The sequence below is a fragment of the Dermochelys coriacea genome, chromosome 10 (genome assembly GCF_009764565.3).
Source record: "Dermochelys coriacea isolate rDerCor1 chromosome 10, rDerCor1.pri.v4, whole genome shotgun sequence".
In the NCBI taxonomy this organism is placed as follows: domain Eukaryota; kingdom Metazoa; phylum Chordata; order Testudines; family Dermochelyidae; genus Dermochelys; species Dermochelys coriacea.
The window spans coordinates 52,068,472-52,091,434 of record NC_050077.1 but is presented as its reverse complement, the minus strand read 5'-3'; the positions used below and the strand labels follow the sequence as shown (position 1 = coordinate 52,091,434).

At 40.5% G+C, this 22,963-nt stretch overlaps 2 protein-coding genes across 14 annotated transcripts in view; both read right to left on the bottom strand.

Annotated features, from left to right (window-relative positions):
* Window positions 1–4,772, bottom strand: LOC119862339. Its single transcript, XM_038418922.2, has 2 exons — window positions 3,784–4,772; window positions 1–2,885 (listed from the first exon to the last, which is right to left on the bottom strand). Exons 1-2 carry the CDS (start codon window positions 4,298–4,300, stop codon window positions 2,677–2,679), a joined length of 726 nt encoding a protein of 241 aa, XP_038274850.1. The 5' UTR covers window positions 4,301–4,772; the 3' UTR covers window positions 1–2,676.
* A 137-nt stretch (window positions 4,773–4,909) lies between these two features.
* HERC1 (HECT and RLD domain containing E3 ubiquitin protein ligase family member 1) overlaps window positions 4,910–22,963 on the bottom strand; it is a 173,497-nt gene continuing 155,443 nt past the window's right edge. For all 13 annotated transcript variants that reach the window (XM_038418910.2, XM_038418911.2, XM_038418917.2 and 10 more), the window contains exons 64-77: window positions 19,963–20,144; window positions 15,567–15,722; window positions 14,802–14,924; window positions 14,009–14,111; window positions 13,008–13,177; window positions 11,950–12,088; window positions 11,470–11,639; window positions 10,865–11,034; window positions 10,328–10,493; window positions 9,704–9,780; window positions 8,664–8,916; window positions 8,248–8,400; window positions 6,829–7,134; window positions 4,910–5,556 (exon numbers count right to left, since the gene is read on the bottom strand). In XM_038418910.2, the coding sequence (XP_038274838.1) occupies window positions 5,371–5,556; window positions 6,829–7,134; window positions 8,248–8,400; window positions 8,664–8,916; window positions 9,704–9,780; window positions 10,328–10,493; window positions 10,865–11,034; window positions 11,470–11,639; window positions 11,950–12,088; window positions 13,008–13,177; window positions 14,009–14,111; window positions 14,802–14,924; window positions 15,567–15,722; window positions 19,963–20,144 (2,354 nt within the window). In that variant the 3' untranslated portion in view covers window positions 4,910–5,370. The remainder of the gene's footprint in view (window positions 5,557–6,828; window positions 7,135–8,247; window positions 8,401–8,663; window positions 8,917–9,703; window positions 9,781–10,327; window positions 10,494–10,864; window positions 11,035–11,469; window positions 11,640–11,949; window positions 12,089–13,007; window positions 13,178–14,008; window positions 14,112–14,801; window positions 14,925–15,566; window positions 15,723–19,962; window positions 20,145–22,963) is intronic.

The window sequence follows — 22,963 nt, the reverse complement described above, 5'->3', positions numbered from 1 at the left end:
TTGACACTGACAGTTATTTATTCTTTGTCCTCTATCCAGAACAAACTATCATAGCTCTTTGATATACCGTTCTCTAATATTTTTTGAGAAATAATTTTAAAAACTAATCTCAATGTCTCAAAAGCTGGCAGTGGCTTAGCAACGTCAACAAAAAGTATTTTGTAGGGGAAGCAAAGCTTTTAAAATGAGAAGCAACGTGGAAATGAACTACCAGAGAGTGAAGCAAAGCTTTTAGTTATACTGAAGTACAGCTGAAAAGTACAGATACACCTCAATCAGGCCACGTCTACATTGCAGAGTTAAGTAGACTTAAGTTTTGTTGATGATCGTAAGTCGCTTTAACAACATCGGTGGAGCACATCCACACAACAATCCTTGTGTTGGCTGAGCATGTCCACAGTTATTGCTTTTGCATCGACAGAGAGCGCTGCATCATGGCAACTATCCCACTGTGCAACTTGTCACCTCTATTGCTGGGAGCTCTAGGAATGGATGCAGTGCATCTTGGGGATGTGCTTGCTGTCCTGTGACGCAGTTCTTTCCATTCCATCATTCCATGGGCTTACTACTTCATTTCTCACCGTTTTTCAACAGACCTTGTAAACTGTGTGCCCGCCATCTCTGCCTGGCAGCATGAACACTGAGCTGCTGACCATTCTGGTGATGAGCATTATGAACACAACATGGCTGGTCATGCAGTATTTCATGAGCTGCGAAACAGAATAAATCGGTAGTGCCTGCCCTGCTGTCTGCCATGGAAACAAATAATTAAAGATTGCTGCTATCATTCATGGACCACCTTGCCATGGTGGACCATCAGCCCTGGGCTCGGGAAACAAGCACTGAATGGTGAGATTGCATTGTGATGCATATATGGGTTGATGAGCAGCAGCTCCAGAACTTTCGGATGCGCAACTGTGAGCAGAGCTCGCCCCAGCACTGTGGTGCAAGGACACGAGAATGAGAGCTGCCCTCACTGTAGAAAAAGCAAGTGGTGATTGCTGTGTGGAAGCTGGCAACTCCAAAATGTTACTGGTCAGTTATGAATCAGTTTGGATTTGGAAAGTCCACCGTGGGGGCTGCAGTGATGCAAGTGTGCAGGGCCATTAATCACTTCTTGCTATGAAGGACTGTGACTCTCGGTAATGTCCAGGAAATAACTGATGGCTTTGAAGCTATGGGATTCCCTAACTGAGGCGGGGCGATAGCTGGAACACATATCCCAATTTTGGCCCCTGACCATCTTGTGACAGAGTACATCAACCGAAAGGGCTACGTCTCCATTCTCTTGCAGATGCTGGTGGATCACCAGGGACGTTTCGTGGACATCAGTGTGGGGTTGTTAGGGAAGGTGCATAATGCACACACATCTTTCGGAACACTGGACTGTATAGAAAGCTGCACACTGGGACTTTCTTTTCAGACCAGAAGATTCCAGTGGGGGATGTGCAAATGCCCATAGCGATCCTTGGAGACCACACGTACCCCTTGCTCCCGTGGCTCATGAAGCCTTACACTGGGAACCCAGACAACAGCAAGGCAGCTCTCTTTTTGGCCGGTTAGACCTCAGTGAGGAAGATATTCTGATGGTCACTGCAGCATGCTGTACTCCCTATATTATTTGTGAATCAAAGGGGGAAAAGTTTCTCCAGGGGTGGGCCACTGAGGCTGATTGGTTGGCTGCTGATTTTGAGCAGCCAGGCACAAGGGCAACTAGAGGGGCACAGCGAGACACTATTCGAACTGGGAGACTTTGAAGGAGCATTTTGACAATGATTCCCAGTAATGTGTCTGTATGTGATGCATTCAGCCAGGCAATGTTTACTTCCTGCCAGGGCTATCCCTAGCCATTGTGGTGCCCTAGCAGACCCCCTGTGGGGGGAGCTGGCCCCAGGCCTCCGTGGAGGGATGTGGGGGTGAGGGAGGGGTGTTGCGCCCAAGGTCTGTGGGGGGCAGGAGTGGGCTTGGGGGGGAACAACCTCCCAGCATGAGCTGGGGGGCGGGGCGGAGCGGGTTGGGGCAGGGTCGCTACACTTCCTGCTACGCTTCCGTGCAGCTCAGCCACCAGGGGATCGGACTGGCCGCTGGAGCAACTCAGCCACCTTACGGCTCAGCCACCAGGGGATCGGACTGGCCGCTGGAGCAGCACACAGCTGAGTAGGGCACCAGGAAATTTGGGGCAATTTGGTGCCCCAAATTTCCTGGTGCCCTACGCAGCTGCGTAGTTTGCATATGGGTAAGGACGGCCCTGCTTCCTGCCATGCCCTGTAATGCTTGCTTCACGAGTGGGTTAACTGCAAGGAGCTAATATTCCTACCTGTAGTCACTGTGTTTCAATGTTAGCACTGAGTGATGTATGTATGTCACAAACAAAGACTCAAGTTTAATAAAGGGGTAAAACAAACTTTGGACAAAAGGGATATGAAAACGAGGAAGTGTCTCACGGTTAGGGCTCTCACAGCTGGGTGCAATTCCAGTTTTCATTGGCAAACCAGTCCCCGGCATGGCGTGCCTGCGGTACTGTTAGGGACCAAGAACACGCGATGAATGTGGCTCAGGAGTTTGGGGAGGGCATGGACTGGAGTTCTGTAGTGGCTGAAAGGGGAGTCAGGCACAGATTTGCTCCGATTGCAGGCTAATGACAGACGTCAACATCTGTCTGGTCCTCCAGGAGTTTTAATCATCCACTCCTGCCCGTGTCTTTTCCTGGCTATCCAGCCTCAGGCTTTCATTAATTGTCGCCCTCCACGCTCTTGTTTCGCTACATGCTGTATCTGTTGACTGCAATACTTCGCAAAACGTATCCTCCTTACTCTTCATGGGTTCCCCCCTTATCTGATGGAGGTGCTCTGCTGGTGTGGAAGAGTATGTTCTCAAGGGCACATCTGCAGAAGGCAAAGAAACAAAAGAAATGATGAGCACGCTCACAGTCGTGAATCACAAAAGTTATACATACCTCTTTCTCCCTGTCCCTGGTTTAGCACACAGGTTGCCGAGAGTCCCAATTATGATGAGTTCACGGGGATGGTGGTGGGCAACGGGCAAAGGGAAGAAGGGACAAAGGGTGGTTACTATAAGTGGCTAGGGAGCTTATTCTGAATATTGGTACCGTTTTCCATAAGCTAGGGTAATCGAACCCAATATCTCACTCCTAAAGGTAACCCAGGATGCAAGGGAGCATCTCCTGCATGTATGTGGCTTCAGACCGGCTCCATATGCTGCTTGACTGTGTGCTGCTCTGGTCCCTGCAGAAATAATTGCCAGGTGGCGCAGCAAAGTTTCCTACAGTGGGGGAAGAAACAAGGCAGCTCTCCCAAGGAACCCTCGGCAGAGGATTGCAGAATACCTACAGCAGGGGTTCTCAAACTGGGGGTCGGGACCCCTCAGGGGGTCACAAGGTTATTACATGGGGGGTTGCGAGCTGTCTGCCTCCACCCCAAACATCGCTTTGCATCCAGCCTTTCTAATGGTGTTAAATATAAAAAAAAAAGTGTTTTTAATTTATGGGGGGGGAGGGTCGCACTCAGAGGCTTGCTTTGTGAAAGGGGTCACCAGTACAAAAATTTGAGAACTATTGACCTACAGGAAAGTTTCCTAGAGATCATTATGGAGGATTCCAGAGACATCCCCGGGTACATAAACTTTTCTGCCATGGCCCCACTGTGTAGATGGACAGGCTCTGTTGTTAATTTCAGTCCATTATCCCTCCTCTACCGTATAACAAAGCATAAGAGAGCTCAATCTCCTCCCACCGTGCAGTATCAAAGCAAAATGAGCCCTTACCGGAGCTCCCCTCTCCTGCATCCTGTATGCCAGAGCTGGAGTGCTGGGACTGGCTAGATCCCTCAGGAGTGGAAATGAGGTCCTGACTCGCTGCATCACCAGACGACCCTTCCATGTGCTCCACATAGTCATCCAGCTCCACCTCCTCATCCAGCACTTCCTCATTGGGGTTGAGTCCGCTGCCTCCAGTCCCCCAGAAGTATGGATGGAGCTCTTGGCGGTGGAGGTGGGGACGCTGCCGAGGATGGCACGTTTTTGGCACCACATCAAAGTAACAGTTGGCCTCCTTTGCCTTCTGATACACCTGCCTCAACCTCTCGATTTTAGCATGACACTGCAGCATGTTCCTTTCATGCTGCTTCTCCTGCATGCCACTAGCAATCAGCTCGTCGGTATCAAAATTCCTACAGCTGGTGCGAAGGTGCAACTGCAGAGCCTTCTCTCCCCATATATTTAGCAGATCCAACAGCTCCGGTGTGCTCCACGCAGGACCATGTCTGCTGCGTAAAGCTGGCATGATCAGCTGGGAACATGCTGTGTGAACTGTGCATGGTGAGCAAAAAGGAAGAGGAATTTCAAAAATTCCTGGGCTTTAAAAGGGGAGAAGGGTGCATACCTGTGTACCTTCAGGGCAGTAGAGTTCAAGCTGCTGACCAGAGCAGTCATGATAAGTATCATGGGACACTTTCTGGAGGCCAAATAGGGCAACATAACCAAGTGAGGTGCCTACACTGATGCTGCATCACTAACTACATCGCAAAAAGCTCTATGTCACTTGTGGAGGTGGTTTTATTATGTCAGTATAGAAGGGGAGTTGTATCAGTGGGAGGAGCATTTCAGTGTGTACACCTCCACTCTTGTCAACAAAAGCTGACTTTTGTTGACAAAACTGTGAATAGACAAGATGTAAGTCAATGCTGCAATGTTATTAAAATGCTGGTATACTGTTCAACATGCAATGCACAGTAACCACATGTACAATGGCTCTTCATGTGCAAATAAGCTATCTGACACTATTTCAAACATCCTAACAGATTTGCTAACTGAGAAGTTTAAAAGTCTAAATTTATAAATGCTGAATAAACCCTGTAAACAGTTGAAAACACAAAAAGAAAAATCTCACTCATTCCTGTATTTGCTTTATTTTCTCCGCATAGGGAACCCTGCACAGGCAATTCAAATTAAAACAAAATAAATATAGGACTATTCATGTAAAACTGTCCTTGCTAATGAACAATTATACACAATGTACAACTCTTCATATTCACTGGGAGGGCTTACAAATGTACCATTCCCAACAAAAAATGAACCAAAATGGCTCCATGCAAAATTATCAAAAGTGACCAAAATATGGAAAAAACTTACTGACTTCACTTTTTTGCCCCCCCCCCCTTTTTTTAAACAATCACCAAAAAATAAAAACATCTAATTTGTTGTTACATTTAGAGTAACTAAAATGTGGCCACTGCTTATTAATGTCTGTTTATGCTCCTAAAACATCTATGGTTACCATAAAATTGTGTCAACACTGAATTGGACTTAGGGCACTATCTGTAATAAAAGGAAGATGATTTTGTTCACAGAAAGTTAATAATCTGTGTCCGAGCCCTCTGCATTGTCCACATTGCGTGAGAGCATGTAATTGTCCATATCTATAGACCTGCAATTATTGATTGCATACCGCAAACGCTCTGCCATGATTAGTTGACTGGAGTATGGTGGAAGCCTCAGTTGAAAGAAACAAGTCTGTGAGGTAGGCAAGCTGTCATAAGGCTGTGGAAATGGACAAAAAGTAGGACACAGTTAAGACTGCAAAGGAAATTAAAAGGTGTAGCAAATTCACTATTTTTCCCTGCCCCAAAAGACAAACTTTAAAAAAAGCACACCTCTCTCACCCACAATAAGGTCTCATTAATCAAGCCAACAAGCTGTAAAGAATTCCTCTGAACAAAAAGACAACACTAGTACCATCTTACATTTTTATAAAAATGTTCAGCCCAAAATAATTCACACCACCACTACCGTCCACTCAATAAATGATTTCAACTACCAATGACATGCATCTATTTTAAGAGTGGAACTTCCAGGTGTTTGTCTACTGCAATACATTAAATAATAATTTAGACCAAGCAGTAAAATTTTTGTATCCAATTGAAACTACAGGGGGCATGCAGGTAGACATATTACAATTATCCCAAATTTAAAAGTAAAAAAACCAAAAAAAAAACAAAAAACCTTTTAAATGCAAGATTAAGAAAGTCAATTTCTAAACAGAAATTAAAGTGCAGAGCTTAATTATTAGGAGCAGCAAAATATTATCAGTGTCTACTTGCTATCTAGATTTCAAAATATCATGAATATCCCTTTTAAGGTTCTTTTCATATGATAATACAGAGGAGGAGTGTTGCAACTGTAATGTGAATACTTAATTTTCATGAAGATATATCCATAAGGTGGCTTTATTTGTTCTAAATCTTAAGAAATAGCTGCAGTCAGTTTTCAACCAATGCATTAGAAGCCAGCGAGCTGCAACTGTGCTTCTTGGGGTAGTGTCTGAATCTAGTGAGTTTCCACATGGGTAAGAGGGTGATATTTGGTGGCAATTAACATGCCAACAGTTTTAGCAGCTCCATTTCTATTTTCCGCTTTCTCAAGTCATTCTATAATGTAGCATATTGAGAACGCTTTCATAGAGATGGAACAAGACTTCATTAGGGTTTTCTTAATCTTTAAAATACTAAATCAGAAAATGTACTGTAGTAGAAAATTACTGTAGATTAAATATGGTACAATAATTCACACCGTGTTGTTTAGACACCAGCCTGAACTCCATAATTTACATTTACAATGTTCAAAGTCCTGAGTGAATTATGCTACAATTCATGCAATGTTAGGCACTATTATATAATTAAATCCCATGGCTCTAGCAGTCAGAAGCTCATTCCATTCCTCCGGGCTTAATGTTAGTGAAAGTTAGCTCTTTTTGCCAAAGGATTGATTAAAGTGGACAGAAATGAACAACGTATTAAGAAAATAGCATCTTACCCTATCAACCTTCATTATTTGGAATCGCTGAGAGATATCAGCAGTGTTTGCTGGCAGTCGAGATCTTCCTGACACAAACCTCATGAAAAGGACTCTTTCCTCATTTGAAAACTCTTCAAGGGTATGCCAGAACCACAGAACTAACTGATGCTGTTCATCAACCTCTCTGTACCGCACAACCTTCTTCAGGACCTCAACTGAGATTTCTGGCATTCCACAAACCATCTGTTCCAATTGCTTAGCAGTCAGAAGAGACAATAAGGGAACTGGAACAATCCAAGACATTCCTTCTCTCACAGCAGCCACCTTTAACACAAAAAGAATAGTTACTAAAAGAGTCATTACACTTATTTCGGATCCTTAGCACACAATCTGTATGCAAAGCTAAGACTCTGAGAATGAATACACATGTGGATGAACAGGCTATGGGTACAGTTTAAGTCATTGCTTAAATACAAAAATACCACACAGTAATGCATATGGCTCCCTTCAAAGGATAACATTCCCCCTCAAAAATTGTTGATGTGTTGCAGAGAATTATCTTTGACCAAAATGATTTTATAGCACTTTCATGCTAAGAAAAAAACCTCATCTAAAAAAGTGGTATAGTTATCAACACAAACGAGCGTCTGCTAAACCAAAAATTTTGTTGCCAGCATACTGCTAGGACTGGGATGAAACCATGTTAAAAAAGAAAAAAGGTCTATCTTTGATCTGAAAGACTTAAGGTCTTGGGGTCAGTATTGAGAGGGCTACTGCCCTAAAGTGGAACAGTCATGTGACCTTGTGTGCACCTATCTTTGGGGAAAGAGGAAAATTAATTCCCTAATGTAATGCTGCTGTATTAAGACACAAGGCTCTCATCTGATTCACATAATGCTACTGTATAAGTCACAAAATAGCATTTCAGCAGATGATGCAAATGTATTTACATAGATTACTACTTACTTTTTCAATCCACTTATTGAAGTGTTTACAGTTACTAGTCAAAAGCAGGCAAGGTAAATATTAAGTAAAAATATATCCACAGTCCATTAATAAGTTAAACAAATATTATTGCTTCCCAATGACATGTGCCAGATTATGTGCTGCTATAAATGCAGGGTTAAAGGTGCTGAGCTTTCTGTGTAATCCCTGTTTAGTTTCCCAGTCAGTTTAATGATCTCAGTGGGGCAATTCAGATGAATATAAAGCAAGTCCTCAGTTTTTCAGTACTCTTGTGGTCTTCCTTGACATGCTAGACAGCTAGGTAACATCTAAGATGTGAATCAGATTTAATTTAAAAATGATTCACAAATTATTTGAAAAAACAGAGGAAAAATCCAATCAATGTGTAAACCAAAACCTTTGTTATTTTTGCCATATTGTGATGGTCATCATCCAGTTAACAAAACAGGTCGAGTTCAGTGAGATTCTCACCTGGCGGTCAATTTCATGAAGTCTGTACTCAATTGCCCTCTCCACATATTCTTTCCTGTTTGAAAAGGTAAGTGGGATACTGTTCCCACCAGGAATTATGGGAACCATTTTACCATCAGCACTTTGGCCGACAAAGGAATCTAGAGGAATCATCTATTAACAGAAAAGAAAAAGTATTGTGCAGGATAAGATATTTGGGTAAAGAACTGAATTAAAAATTACCGTAAGTCACTTAGCAATAATCTGATATTCATAGTTATATCTATCAGAGGCAGTTATGAGGTGTCTGTTACTTTAAAGTATAAATGCCACCTCAGTATTTTTTTAAATTAGCGCATTGTAATTAAGGTCTATAAAAACAACTGGATTCAGAAGATTTGTGGGGGAGAGGAAGGAAGCACATTTCCATAGTTTACCTCATGGAAATTCTCTTCAGTAATCCCACTGTCTTCAATGTGAAGAATGCTGTTGAGGGTCTGCACATACAGCAAGTCCACCTCCTCTAAATCTTCCAAAGTAAGTGGGATACAACAAAGTTGCTTCCAAACCATTGGGGCCAAATGAAGATCTAAAGGCTTTTTGGTACGAATAGCCACGCCCATCAGAATGCCTAAGAACTTAAACTGCATCAAATGTTCATCTAAACAGGCTGAAGAGTTAAAAAGAAACCTAAAAGAAAACAGAAACAATGTAAAGGATTCAGTAAAATCAACCTCTCACTTCTTCATATTGCTTCAAGTTAAAAGACAGCTATATATAGGGATGCAAGATCTATATGCAAGATCCCCAAGTTCACCATAGCAATGTTCTGCAAATCTGGAGAAGGGGAGAATAGGTAGATTGATGTGATCTTTCTGCCCTTTCTTTACAAATCCTGAAAGTTGCCAGAGCCAAACTGGCTCCAGAAACAAGCTAGATCAGGGGTTCTCAACTTTTTCTTTCTGAGGCCCCCCAACATACTATAAGAACTCTACGGCCCACCTGTGCCACAACAACTGGTTTCTGCATATAAAAACCAGGGCTGGCATTAGGGAATAGCAAGCAGGGCAATTGCCTGGGGCCCCATGCCACAGGGGCCCCTGCAAAGCTAAGTTGCTCAGGCTTTGGCTTCAGCCCTAGGGTGGCAGGGCTCAGGGCCCCAGGCAGCCTAATGCGAGTCTAACGCTGGCCCTGATTCGAGGTGGTTGAGAACCACTGAGCTAGAGCACCTTCAGTGTTGCTTTAATTTATGCTCCAGCAAACCTAGCTGTAGAGCTACCTCTTGGGAACCATTACCTGGCCTTGCCCTTTCCCTCACCTTGAAATAACCCCTACATACATACATAGGGTGAAAAAGAAAAGTGCAAATGGAGCAATCAAGAAGCCTCAACATTTGTCAAACAGCTGTTACAGGAAGTTCTTTCTTCCATTTTGTCAGCTAATATCCTGTAGTAAGATGAAATGCTGTCCAACTTACCTATCCCTATTGTAGCCTACTTCAGCAGTAGCATTTGGGGAAGGAATAAGCAGGTCTACCACACCAGTTTCAAGTTCCTTAAAAATAAAAATAAAAAGTGCTTCTTAAACATTATAGTTCAGCACATTGTATTATTTTAATGATAATTTTGCCAGAAGTAGTATTTTGAATTTTATTTTTTAGGAAATCAGCACCATGATAAAACTAGAAGAAACAACAGAATAATCTAAGAACCAGAAATCTGTGTCTGATTTGTGATAGTATTTTATTTAAATTGATTTTGCTGCATTTCTGAGGCTAGCAAAGAATAGCTACATACATACTAAAGTAACAGCATTTAATGGCACCATCATCAAGAGTTAACATGCTATGCAAGATCTGCTGTCCTCCTATGTTGTGGAAGATGCATGATGGCCCTAGTGTAGCTTCAGAACTGCTGCCACTCAAAGACATGGTTCAAGGAGAAGGATTTCTTTCCTTCATGCAGGTACTCAGTGCACACACCAGTACACAGGCTGGGAATCAGATGAGAAGATTTGGGCCAAAATGCTGCGTAACAGGAAGTGGTCATAGGAATTGAAAAACAAATCTTGTGCTTTAAGATATTTAAAACATTTGTCATACCTGGCACATTTCTGTAATAGTGTCATCAAATACCCCCCCGGCGTCATCAGCCCCTTCTCCAACCAATTTCACTTTCCAGGCACGGGAAGGTAGGCGAAGGTCTGAAGCATTCAGCTTTACCACTTGTCTTGCTATTTGTACAAAAATAGGCTTACATTTCCGACCTCTTCAAAGAAAAAGAAAAGTGACAGAAAATGTAATTCATAGAAAGATCACTTTTGTATACTCAAGGCTTGTCTACACAGTAGGGTAATGTGCACTACAGGGGTGATTTCTAAAGCACACTAAAATGTTGTGTGTTAATTGGTCCAAACAGCCTTCATGGTGCCCACTAGAGGTTCCACAATGCACTTTAACGGAAAGCGCATGAGAGAGAGCTTTTGGTAAATTATAGCAGGGTCTACATAGACGAATTAATGCGCAATATATTAGCAAGCTTTAGAAATCACATTCCTATACCATGTATTAAGTCACTGTGTGGGCTGACATAGGGCTTGACATCAAATCTTTCACAAACACAAAGGAGCCAATACTGACCTGGTCGATATTCTTTTTACAGTAATTTGAGGCCCGTAGTTTTTCCCCTGGACCATGGTTTTTCCTATGGAGCGTACCATGGGAAGTGTGTAGACTCTTGGTGCCAATAAGGGTCTTAGCTGTCCTTGGACTATTCCCCATGTTCCAGCATTGTAATGAGATGTGCTGCTCTGTAATACAGCAGCATATTCATAAACACAAAATGCTTTTGTTTATTCATATTAATTCCAATATTTCTGGAATAAGAATCTCCATACTTAAATACCACCTGAACTTTCCTCATAATAGTTCAGAAATTAATGAAAATACACAAGAAGAACTACAGGAAAAAGAATTTTAGTCTTACCAGAATCTTACAAAATGTTTCTCACCAGTTACAGATGTTAGGCTAATGGATTTATGACATTAAGATACTGAAATGTCAAGATTCACATAAATCAGACTTTATTAAAACTATTTTGGGGAGAGATTGATTTAAGTAAGTTTTTATTCTACAGACACAAAGACAAGAGAGCACTATTACCAGAATTGGATTTTGGGGGAGAACGCTTTGGTGACAAGGCACAAAAATACATTTGTTAACTCTTTTCAAAATAATGTTTTACCTGGTTATTGGGGCTGAGATTAAGTAATCTCCAAGAAGAGTACATGAGGTCTGAAAAATGGTACAGCAGTCTGAGTCTCGCTCTCACTGTATGAATGCTCACTTCCTTCAGTGCCCCATACTGTGGTGGAATGGTATCAGGTAAACCAAGCTGTAAAGGCACGGACACACCTACCACAGAAAACAAGAAATTATTTTGTAAAGTGCCTGATCTTGCTCCTCTTTAAGCTAATGGAAAAATTCCTGTGGGCTACAGTGGAAGCAGTTTTGGGCCTATAGTGAAACAAATTTTAAGAGACAATAGAAGATATTACCTCACCCACCTTGTCTCTCGAATGATATCCTGTGACTGACACAGCTACAACAACACTGCATACAAATTTTAATAGGTTCTTGCTGTATTATACTGCGTACGGGGACATGCACTAAAAGCTCATGAAGCAGAATAAAATTATAATACAAGCAATCATCTATACTTCACCTGGAGCTCTTGGTGGGACAGGTGGGGCAGTCCATGCAGCACTGTGACAACGTCCTGCTGAGATCTGTCGAATATTCTTTCCTTGTAGAACAGTTATTAAGGTTGGTTCTCTGACATGGTTGGTATGGCCCAGTCCAAGCTAGCAATTTACAGGAGATTTAAAAAAGGATGCATCGTGAGGTTCTACTAATAGGAGCAAAAATTAGCTTTATTATTTTCAAAATTCTCTAAGCAGATGTTCAAAAGGAATAGGAGATGAAAACTGGTAAGATGACTCTCTCAACATATGCTTTTACTAGAGAACGTGATATAGCATTTACTGGCTATATTCCTCTAATATAATATTACACCTATGATTAAAGAAAATAGCTGCCTACATCTGCTAAATCACATTTCATGAATAAAATGACAACATTTAAATACAAAAAGGATAAGCTATTCCACATAAATGTGACCTACATACCTGATAGCTTTTAGACTGACTAATGGTTTATGATTTGTAACCAATTTTGTACATGGTATTTTGCAGAATAAAAAAAAATATATACATTTTGTGATTCAATGGCTTATAGTGACTGTTTAGTAATGATTATTATTTGTGTTTTATTATTTCTGTGTTTGCCATTTAAAGACAAACATTTATTGCATGTATTAGTTTTTCCTACTAAATCCCATTTGAATTTCATATTCTAAAACCAAAAGATATAAATAACTGTATAAAAGTTATAAATCATTGACGTTGCAGCGGAAGACATATAAAACTAAGTGTTTTAGAATCCAGACTATACATTTTTTTAAACCAAAGAATGTTTACCCTCCATAAAGATACAATAGATATAAAGATACAATACTTTCACTACAGAGAAAGCCCAAAGCTTTCATTTTCACCATATTTTCAATCATCTCTATTATAACATTTTTAATTTGGGGAGAGGGGAAGAGTGCCAATACTGCATTGTATTTTTCTTTACTTACACTTCACTAAAAGATTCCAAGTGAATCTAGGAAGCTATACTTATTCTTATGAGCACCTGAAATAAACATGATATTGTACACACCTGTCCTTCTGAGTTGCTACCCCAGGCATACACATCACCAGATGATGATAAAGCTAATGTATGCTCTGCTCCTACAGCTATATCTTCAATGAAGATTCCTGACAGCACTGGAACTTGCTGTGGTCTGTTGTGATTTCGAGCTCGGCCCTCTGGCAAGCCAATCAGCCGATCTAAAATTGCACAAAAAAATTCTCATGTAGTACATAAACACCCCAGTCCTTTCTAAGGGTTAATTTTATTATGGGGAGAGACAGATCGCATTCAGGTGGGATACTAATGGCATTGGCTAGAGACAGACCTAGTGGGCACTTACTTCCCTGAAAAGCTTTGTCAGTATCCCTCAGTACTGATCTAAGTTCCTGCTATTTGTGTTTTAAGCCTGATAAAGCCAATCACACTTTTTGGTGCTAGACTGTATGGTGATTTTGAGATTCAGGTTGATGTCCACAAGGGGGTAAATGAAAAACATTAACTAATTTCACTTGGTGCCTCAATTCTACAGATTTCTACACAGCCTCTGTAAGTGCATGGTTAATGACAGTAACTGAACATGGGTACAATCCATTACCTCTGTTCATATCAAGATTCAGGAAAAAGAACTGAAAGGTTATAGGTAAATGAGGTTAGTGTTTATATTAAGTTTGCCTTCCTTTAAAAATAGATACACAGCTATTAATTTGGATTTTACGAATGCGTCAAAAAGTAGTTTGTCTCAGAAGGTCACATTTACACAAATCTATAGAGTAACACTGTATTATGATTTCATATATTTTATATCTAATATTCTTCCTTTTTTACTTTTAATGATTATATTGGTGCTTATTCAACAGTGGTGGGAATTATACAGTAATAATTGCCAAGCCTATAAATGATCGCTTATGTGCTGTATGGTAGGGTAGGTACCATATGATGGGCGTCAATAATCTAAAATTATTGGCTTCTATATATCTTAAATGTATGAAAGCCCACAATATAGAAATCCCTCTATATGGGCAACTTACCTTGTCCAAAAGTATATACGTGACCATCTTTTGTCAATGCAACAGAAAACTGCGTTCCACAGGCAACTTTTTTTATTCCAATTCCACAAAGAATATCCACTTTCTGAGAATAAGAAAGGAAGAACTAAATACTGTACTATGAGTATACAAATGGAAAGCAGATAAAACTCCTCCATTTTCCCTTCCCCCAAAAAAGTGGTTTAAAATGCTCAGAAAGACAATCTGTATGTTATAGCTTTAGTGTGGTTCTTGTATTAAACTTGAATGCATTAAACAAAGACACTAATTTCTTGTAAAATTTCATTATATTAACACATTATTCCACATTAAATGAGTCTGAGTGCATCTCTATACAAAGATAAAAATCTCTCTCCTTCAAGCTAGCCTTCAGGTTTTTACTATTTCTGGAGTTGCAGAAGGGTAGTTGCTATGGTTTAGAGAGACCACTGTGGCAATTATTAGTTTCAGTTTAACAAAACAATGGATAATTGTTTGCACTCTAAGCACTCAGGGGGGAATTTTTCAATGGAAGTTGGATGCCTCATCCCTACAGGCTCCTTTGAAAACCCAACCCTCAGATACCAGTGTTGTAAAAATACCAGCTAGTGATTCATGTAACTGTATTAATCAATATATTGACATAGTAAACTTTTCAAAAGTAGTTAAGTTCCACTGAAAGTTACTTATGCCTTTTTGAAAATGTACAAATAAAATAAGAAGTTGAAAATTTGCAAACACACATTTACAGACACTAAACAATTATTCAAAAGATAATTTCAGTATGAATTCTAACCTGTGGTGAGGATTTTGCTGTGGAATTTCCCAGACCAAGTTTTCCATAATCTCCATCTCCAAAAGCCCACACCATTGAGCCATCTGTGGATACAACTACAGTGTGGTTTAGTCCACAGGCCACCTGGAAAGTATAATACAGTTTTAGTTTTTCATCAACTTACTGAAACAAAAAATAAAATGCCATATTCTGAAAAAAAAACCAACAAAAAAAACAACAACCCCCCCCCAACCACCCCAAAACCCTTTTCTAAATATTTAGGAAAAAATGTTAAAACCTTTATTTAAAATTTTATACTGAAGAAATGTAGTAGGGTTTATACATTAACACCCTTAGATAACATTCTTTAGACAGTTCTTCCCTCACCCAAACTATAGAACAGCTTTCAAATTATATACCCTCAATGGAGCTCTTTAAACATTAATTCACTAATGGTTAGGGCTAAAACAACAAACCCTAATTTTATCACTCTTTCACAATTCAACGTTTATAAATGTTGTAAAATAGGGACACACCATTGCAGCAAAAGGATTAGATTATTCAATTAAAAAAAAAAGGAGAGATTATTATGGTTAGATATTTGAGAATGTTCTGAGTGTATTAAAAATGCAGAGGCAGTAAAAACCATCAACCAAAATTATAAAGAGAATTTTTAAACTGACACTATTAAGAATCATAGCAACTGAACATCCTCAAGCACAACAGTTACTAACAAAATACATTTTGTTACATAATTGCATGCAAGTAACACTAGATAAACCATGCCTGTCCAATTTGATAACCCTCCAGTGCTGTCACTCTTTCAGGAAGTTTCTTGTTGGAAGTGTTTCCTAGACCCAGTCGACCATAGTCACCATTGCCAAATGTAAACAGTTTGCCATCTGCTGTCACCACTGCTGAGTGTTTAAAGCCACATGACATCTAGAAGCCAGAATTAATATGAATTTTAAAATGGATTATTAGCACCATACAATTCAAGAAAGAGGAGAACAGAACCTTCTGAATGCAGACCTAGTCATTTGTTACAGTTTAAGAGGATAATTAAAAACTAGACTAACTGAATAAATTAACCATTTTAGACTCTTCTTGTATTTCAATGTCATAAAAATTAAGAAGTCTAAATATAGGATGACACGGGGAATCAAATCATAACCAAAGACAGAAGAGTTTTCCCCTCCCAATAATCAGTTTGCACAGTAAAGAAAGGAGTTTGAGTTCACTTGCTTTAATTCGTACCAGCACACCTAGCTGGGATTCTTATTCATATTTCTGTGATTAGTTAATTCTTTAAAAAAAGCATACTAAATGATTTGCCTTGCTTTCTAGTATTACATTACCAGGTCAATTAAATGCTGTGTAAATTCCCCACCTCTGTCTTCTGTTCCCCATCTTAGTCTCAAAAGAATTGCTTATAGCAAAGACCCTTGTTTCAGTTTTTATTTTAAAATTTCCCAGGAATGTGTGCGCGTTAATTACAATTTAAAAAAAAAGCGGTGAAAATCAGAGCAAAAAATTAACTTCAGAGTTTTCTGCATAAATATTGGGGACTGATAGGACAGAAAAAAAGCACAGATGTTCCTAGTGTAACATATCAGATTTTCTTAATATAATCAGTATTTTCAGAGGTCCAAAATTTGGATGAAAACTAGTAAAAACCAAATAGCAGCTTTTGTAAAACTCAAGAATTTTTTTTTAGTAAAAATCAGTAAAAACTTAAAATGAAGGGCCTTATCAACATCAAGGGCCTAATCAATATCCATTATCCCATGTTTGTCAAAGAACATCACAAAACATTGCATAAAATATCAGATCACCACATACACTATGTCTGATAAGTCAGCTCATCCCCTGGTTACACCAAAAATATAAAGATAGAAAAGTTTCTAATGAACCATGATATGAAAGATAAAATGCTTCCCCCTCTGTTTAAAATATTATTCCTGTTCATAAAAGTATCAACTACTTAAAATTAATAACTGCCTACATGTTACAACATGTTTGAATGCAGAATGTTTTAAACATTTATTTGAAATTTGTAAAATGTGCAATATTAACTATAGGAAATGTATAGTTTTTCCAAAACTAAGCATAATGTTAAAAATACGGTATTTTTCTCAAGGTATCTTCAGCAAAAGTTATTTCAGTGATGTAAAACTATAGTAGTAATCTTTAGCCAGTCACTACCACTTAGATGCACAAAATTATTTTATATTGCAAATATATGGAAAAATCTATGATGTCCTATTTGTCCATGGTGAATGCAAACAAAAACAACTTTGTAGTGTTTTAATATTTGAACACAGATGCAGCTAAGCATGAAGTTACAGTGGTTGCCTTAAGACAGTCAACACAGTATGTCAGTCATATTTACTGACATCTTCAAACTGAAACTGAACCAAATGATAGCATATATGATGGTAATTGAGATTAAAAGTATGCACTGTCAGTTATTCAAATCAATATAGATATACTGCACAGTTGCAATCAGCATAGATGCTTGGGCTACAGTCCTTTAGTATAGAAGAGGGAGCTGCCTCAGTGCATTCTCCACAAAGTGCCCTCAATTTTGGATCCAACTCCTCAACTTGGTCTGAAACAACCTGAATTTCTTGACCTCCAGGGCATGCTGCAACCTTGTTTATCTACCTAGGCTTTTGACGAGTGAAGGGCATGAAAAGGGGCTGATTTTTGTGTGACAATAAAAATATTATTGGGATTGATTTATATTAATTTGTTATCGTGTGTGTGTGTGTGCGCGCGTGCAGACTAGCTGCTGGCTTTGCTTTTAATTTTGATTAAAGACACCAACAGCCAAAGACAGGCACTTTTTGGTATATTTTTACAATACACGTCAGTACTAGTACTGCATTTCACCATTTAAGCGAATTTAGAGCTAGTGAAAAAAACTAGTTTGACTTAAGAACGCTATACTGGATCAGAATAATGATCTATCTAGCACAGTATCCTGTCTTACAACTGTGATAAGTGCCAGATTCTTCAGAGGGAGTGAACAGAACCGGGAAATTTATCTAGTGATTCATCCCTTGTCATTTAGCCCAGATTCTAGTGCTCAGAGGTTCATGGACACCCAGGGCATGGGAGTGCGTCCCTGACCATCTTAGCTATCAGACACTGATGGACCTATCCTCCATGAATTTATCTAATTCTTTTTCGAACCCATTTATACTTTTGGTCTTCATAACAGTCGCAACAATGGTTGACTGTGTGTTGTGTGAAGCAGTACTTCCTTTTGTTTGTATTAAACCTTCTGCCTATTAATTTAATTGGGTGAGCCTGGTTCTTGTGAGAAGGGTTAAAAAGCAGTTCCCTATTCACTTTATCCATGCACTTTCTCATGATTTTATAGACCACGATCATATCCCCCCTCAGTTATATTTTTTCCAAGGTGAAGAGTCGTAGTCTTTTAAATCTTTGCTTGTATGGTAGCTGTTCCATATCCCTAATAATTTTGGTAGCCCTTTTCTATACTTTTTCCATGCAGTATTCAAGGTGCGGACACAGCATTGATTTATACAATGGCACTATGATATTTTCCATCTTATTATTTATCCATTTCCTAAATGTTCCTAACATTCTGATAGCTTTTTTGACTGCTGCTGCACAGTGAGCAGATATTTTTTAGAAAACAATCCACTGTGTCTCCAAGATCTCTTCCTTGAGTGATAACCATTAATTTAGACCCCATCATTTGGTATGTATAGTTGGGATTATGTTTTCCCAGTGTGCATTCCTTTGCATTTATCAACACTAAATTTTATCTGCCATTTTGTTGCCCAGTCACCCAGCTTTGTGCAATCCCTTTGTAAGTCTTTCACAGTCTGCTTTGGACTTATCTTGAGGAATTTTGTATTGTCTGCAAACTTTGCTTCCTTACTATTTACCCCTTTTTCCAGCTCATTTATTAATATGACAAACAGCACTGGTCCCAGTACAGATCCCTGGGAACCCTGCTATTTACCTCTCTCCACTGTGAAAATTGTTTATTCCTACTCTTTCTTTCCTATCTTTTAACCAGTTATTGATACATTAGAGGACCTTCCTTCTTATTCCATGACTCCCTTTGCTTAAGAGCTTCTGGTGAGGGACCTTGTCAAATGCTTTCTGAAAATCCAAGTATACTATATTCACTGGATCACTACTGTCCACATGCGCTGACACTGTTAAATAATTCTAATAGTGTGGCGAGGCATGATTTCCCTTTACAAAAGCCGAGTTTCCACTTTCCAACACATTGCATTCACCTCTGTGTCTGATAATTCTGTTCTTTACTATAGATTACACCAATTTGCCTGGTACTGAAATCAGGCTTTCTGGCCTGTAATTGCCTGGATCACCTTTGGACTCTTTTATAAAAATGGGCATCACATTAGCTATCTGCCAGTCATCTGGAACAGAGGCCCATTTAAGCGGCAAGTTACATACCACAGTTAATAGTAATGCAATTTCATATTTGAGTTCTCTCAGAACTCTTTGTGGTCTGGTCCTGGTGACTTACTACTGTTTAACTTATCAATTTGTTCCAAAACCTCCTCTAGGGACCCCTCAATCTGGAACAGTTCCTCAGAACGGCTCCGGTGTGGGAATCTCCCTCACATCTCCTGAATGAAGACCAATGCAAAGAATTCACTTAGCTTCTCTGCAACAGCCTTATGTTCTTTGAGCGCTCTGTTAGCGCCCAGCGTGCCAGGATTGGGTCTTTTTGGAGTCAGATTGCTTGGGAATGCTAACCTCCATCTAAGGCTAAATACTGGCAGGTGACCTAGAGCTGAAAAAGGTGCAGCAGACAGGAGCAATGGAAGCTTCACCAACACCACTCTACTAGTCCACCTAAACTTTCTCTCTCACACACACACATACACGTTTTGTGCTGTTGACCCTCTTAGCTGGGAACTTGACTGAAACCACCAACTCATTCCACAATGGCCAGAGAACTATCAGCTGATGATGACTTTTATTCATTACTTACCTGTGCTGAATTCAATTTTGTGACATTGAAGAGAAAGGCTCCACATTCCAGTGTCAATCCCTGTGTGAGCCATCCAGTTGCCTACCAGCATTTATTAACGAGCCCTAGCTAATGTTCCTAGCAGCAACTATTATGTCTACATTTAATAGATGAATAATAAATTTGTTCTTGAACCTGTGCCACTTCTTCTCCTTGTAAGGCCTCTATTTGCCTGGGTCTGCGCTGTCTGTCACTGTTCCCATGGCCCAGTTTACCATAATCTCCATCTCCCCAGCTAAAGACCTCACCACTTTCTGTCAAAGCCATGGAATGTCCATCAGATCCACAAGAGGTCACTAGCTGTGTTACAACAAAACCTTAAACAAAATGAAAAACAGAATCAGAATAAGTTAGAAATATAAATTCAATTATTTTTTATTGTACAAAATAGTCCACAATAATAACAATTACAAACTAGTGAATAGAAAAGGAGTACTTGTGGCACCTTAGAGACTAACAAATTTATTAGAGCATAAGCTTTCGTGAGCTACAGCTCACTTCATCGGATGCATTTGGTGGAAAAAGCAGAGGAGAGATTTATATACACACACACAGAGAACATGAAACAATGGGTTTATCATACACACTGTAAGGAGAGTGATCACTTAAGATGAGCCATCACCAGCAGCAGGGGGGGGAAGGAGGAAAACCTTTCATGGTGACAAGCAGGTAGGCTAATTCCAGCAGTTAACAAGAATATCAGAGGAACAGTGGGGGGTGGGGTGGGAGGGAGAAATACCATGGGGAAATAGTTTTACTTTGTGTAATGACTCATCCATTCCCAGTCTCTATTCAAGCCTAAGTTAATTGTATCCAGTTTGCAAATTAATTCCAATTCAGCAGTCTCTCGTTGGAGTCTGTTTTTGAAGCTTTTTTGTTGAAGTATAGCCACTCTTAGGTCTGTGATCGAGTGACCAGAGAGATTGAAGTGTTCTCCAACTGGTTTTTGAATGTTATAATTCTTGACGTCTGATTTGTGTCCATTCATTCTTTTACGTAGAGACTGTCCAGTTTGGCCAATGTACATGGCAGAGGGGCATTGCTGGCACATGATGGCATATATCACATTGGTAGATGCACAGGTGAACGAGCCTCTGATAGTGTGGCTGATGTGATTAGGCCCTATGATGGTATCCCCTGAATAGATATGTGGACAGAGTTGGCAACGGGCTTTGTTGCAAGGATAGGTTCCTGGGTTAGTGGTTCTGTTGTGTGGTGTGTGGTTGCTGGTGAGTATTTGCTTCAGATTGGGGGGCTGTCTGTAAGCAAGGACTGGTCTGTCTCCCAAGATCTGAGAGAGCGATGGCTCGTCCTTCAGGATAGGTTGTAGATCCTTGATGATGCGTTGGAGGGGTTTTAGTTGGGGGCTGAAGGTGATGGCTAGTGGCGTTCTGTTGTTTTCTTTGTTGGGCCTGTCCTGTAGTAGGTGACTTCTGGGTACTCTTCTGGCTCTGTCAATCTGTTTCTTCACTTCAGCAGGCGGGTACTGTAGTTGTAGGAATGCATGATAGAGATCTTGTAGGTGTTTGTCTCTGTCTGAGGGGTTGGAGCAAATGCGGTTATATCGTAGCGCTTGGCTGTAGACAATGGATCGAGTGGTATGATCTGGATGAAAGCTAGAGGCATGTAGGTAGGAATAGCGGTCAGTAGGTTTCCGATATAGGGTGGTGTTTATGTGACCATCGCTTATTAGCACCGTAGTGTCCAGGAAGTGGATCTCTTGTGTGGACTGGTCCAGGCTGAGGTTGATGGTGGGATGGAAATTGTTGAAATCATGGTGGAATTCCTCAAGAGCTTCTTTTCCATGGGTCCAGATGATGAAGATGTCATCAATGTAGCGCAAGTAGAGTAGTGGCATTAGGGAACGAGAGCTGAGGAAGCGTTGTTCTAAGTCAGCCATAAAAATGTTGGCATACTGTGGGGCCATGCGGGTACCCATCGCAGTGCCGCTGATTTGAAGGTATACATTGTCACCAAATGTGAAATAGTTATGGGTCAGGACAAAGTCACAAAGTTCTGCCACCAGGTTAGCCGTGACAGTATCGGGGATACTGTTCCTGACGGCTTGTAGTCCATCTTTGTGTGGAATGTTGGTGTAGAGGGCTTCTACATCCATAGTGGCTAGGATGGTGTTTTTAGGAAGATCACCAATGGACTGTAGTTTCCTCAGGAAATCGGTGGTGTCTCGAAGATAGCTGGGAGTGCTGGTAACGAAGGGCCTGAGGAGGGAGTCTACATAGCCAGACAATCCTGCTGTCAGGGTGCCAATGCCTGAGATGATGGGGCGTCCAGGATTTCCAGGTTTATGGATCTTGGGTAGCAGATAGAATACCCCAGGTCCTGGCTCCAGGGGTGTGTCTGTGCGGATTTGTTCTTGTGCTTTTTCAGGGAGTTTCTTGAGCAAATGCTGTAGTTTCTTTTGGTAACTCTCAGTGGGATCAGAGGGTAATGGCTTGTAGAAAGTGGTGTTGGAGAGCTGCCTAGTAGCCTCTTGTTCATACTCTGACCTATTCATGATGACGACAGCACCTCCTTTGTCAGCCTTTTTGATTATGATGTCAGAGTTGTTTCTGAGGCTGTGGATGGCACTGTGTTCTGCATGGCTGAGGTTATGGGGTAAGCGATGCTGCTTTTCCACAATTTCAGCTCGTGCACGTCGGCGGAAGCAGTCTATGTAGAAATCCAGGCTGCTGTTTCGACCTTCAGGAGGAGTCCACCTAGAATCCTTCTTTTTGTAGTGTTGGCAGGAAGGTCTCTGTGGGTTAATATGTTGGTCAGAGGTGTGTTGGAAATATTCCTTGAGTCTGAGACGTCGAAAATAGGATTCTAGGTCACCACAGAACTGTATCATGTTCGTGGGGGTGGAGGGGCAAAAGGAGAGGCCCCGAGATAGGACAGATTCTTCCGCTGGGCTAAGAGTATAGTTGGATAGATTAACAATATTGCTGGGTGGGTTACGGGAACCATTGTTGTGGCCCCTTGTGGCATATAGTAGTTTATTTCCAACACACCTCTGACCAACATATTAACCCACAGAGACCTTCCTGCCAACACTACAAAAAGAAGGATTCTAGGTGGACTCCTCCTGAAGGTCGAAACAGCAGCCTGGATTTCTACATAGACTGCTTCCGCCGAC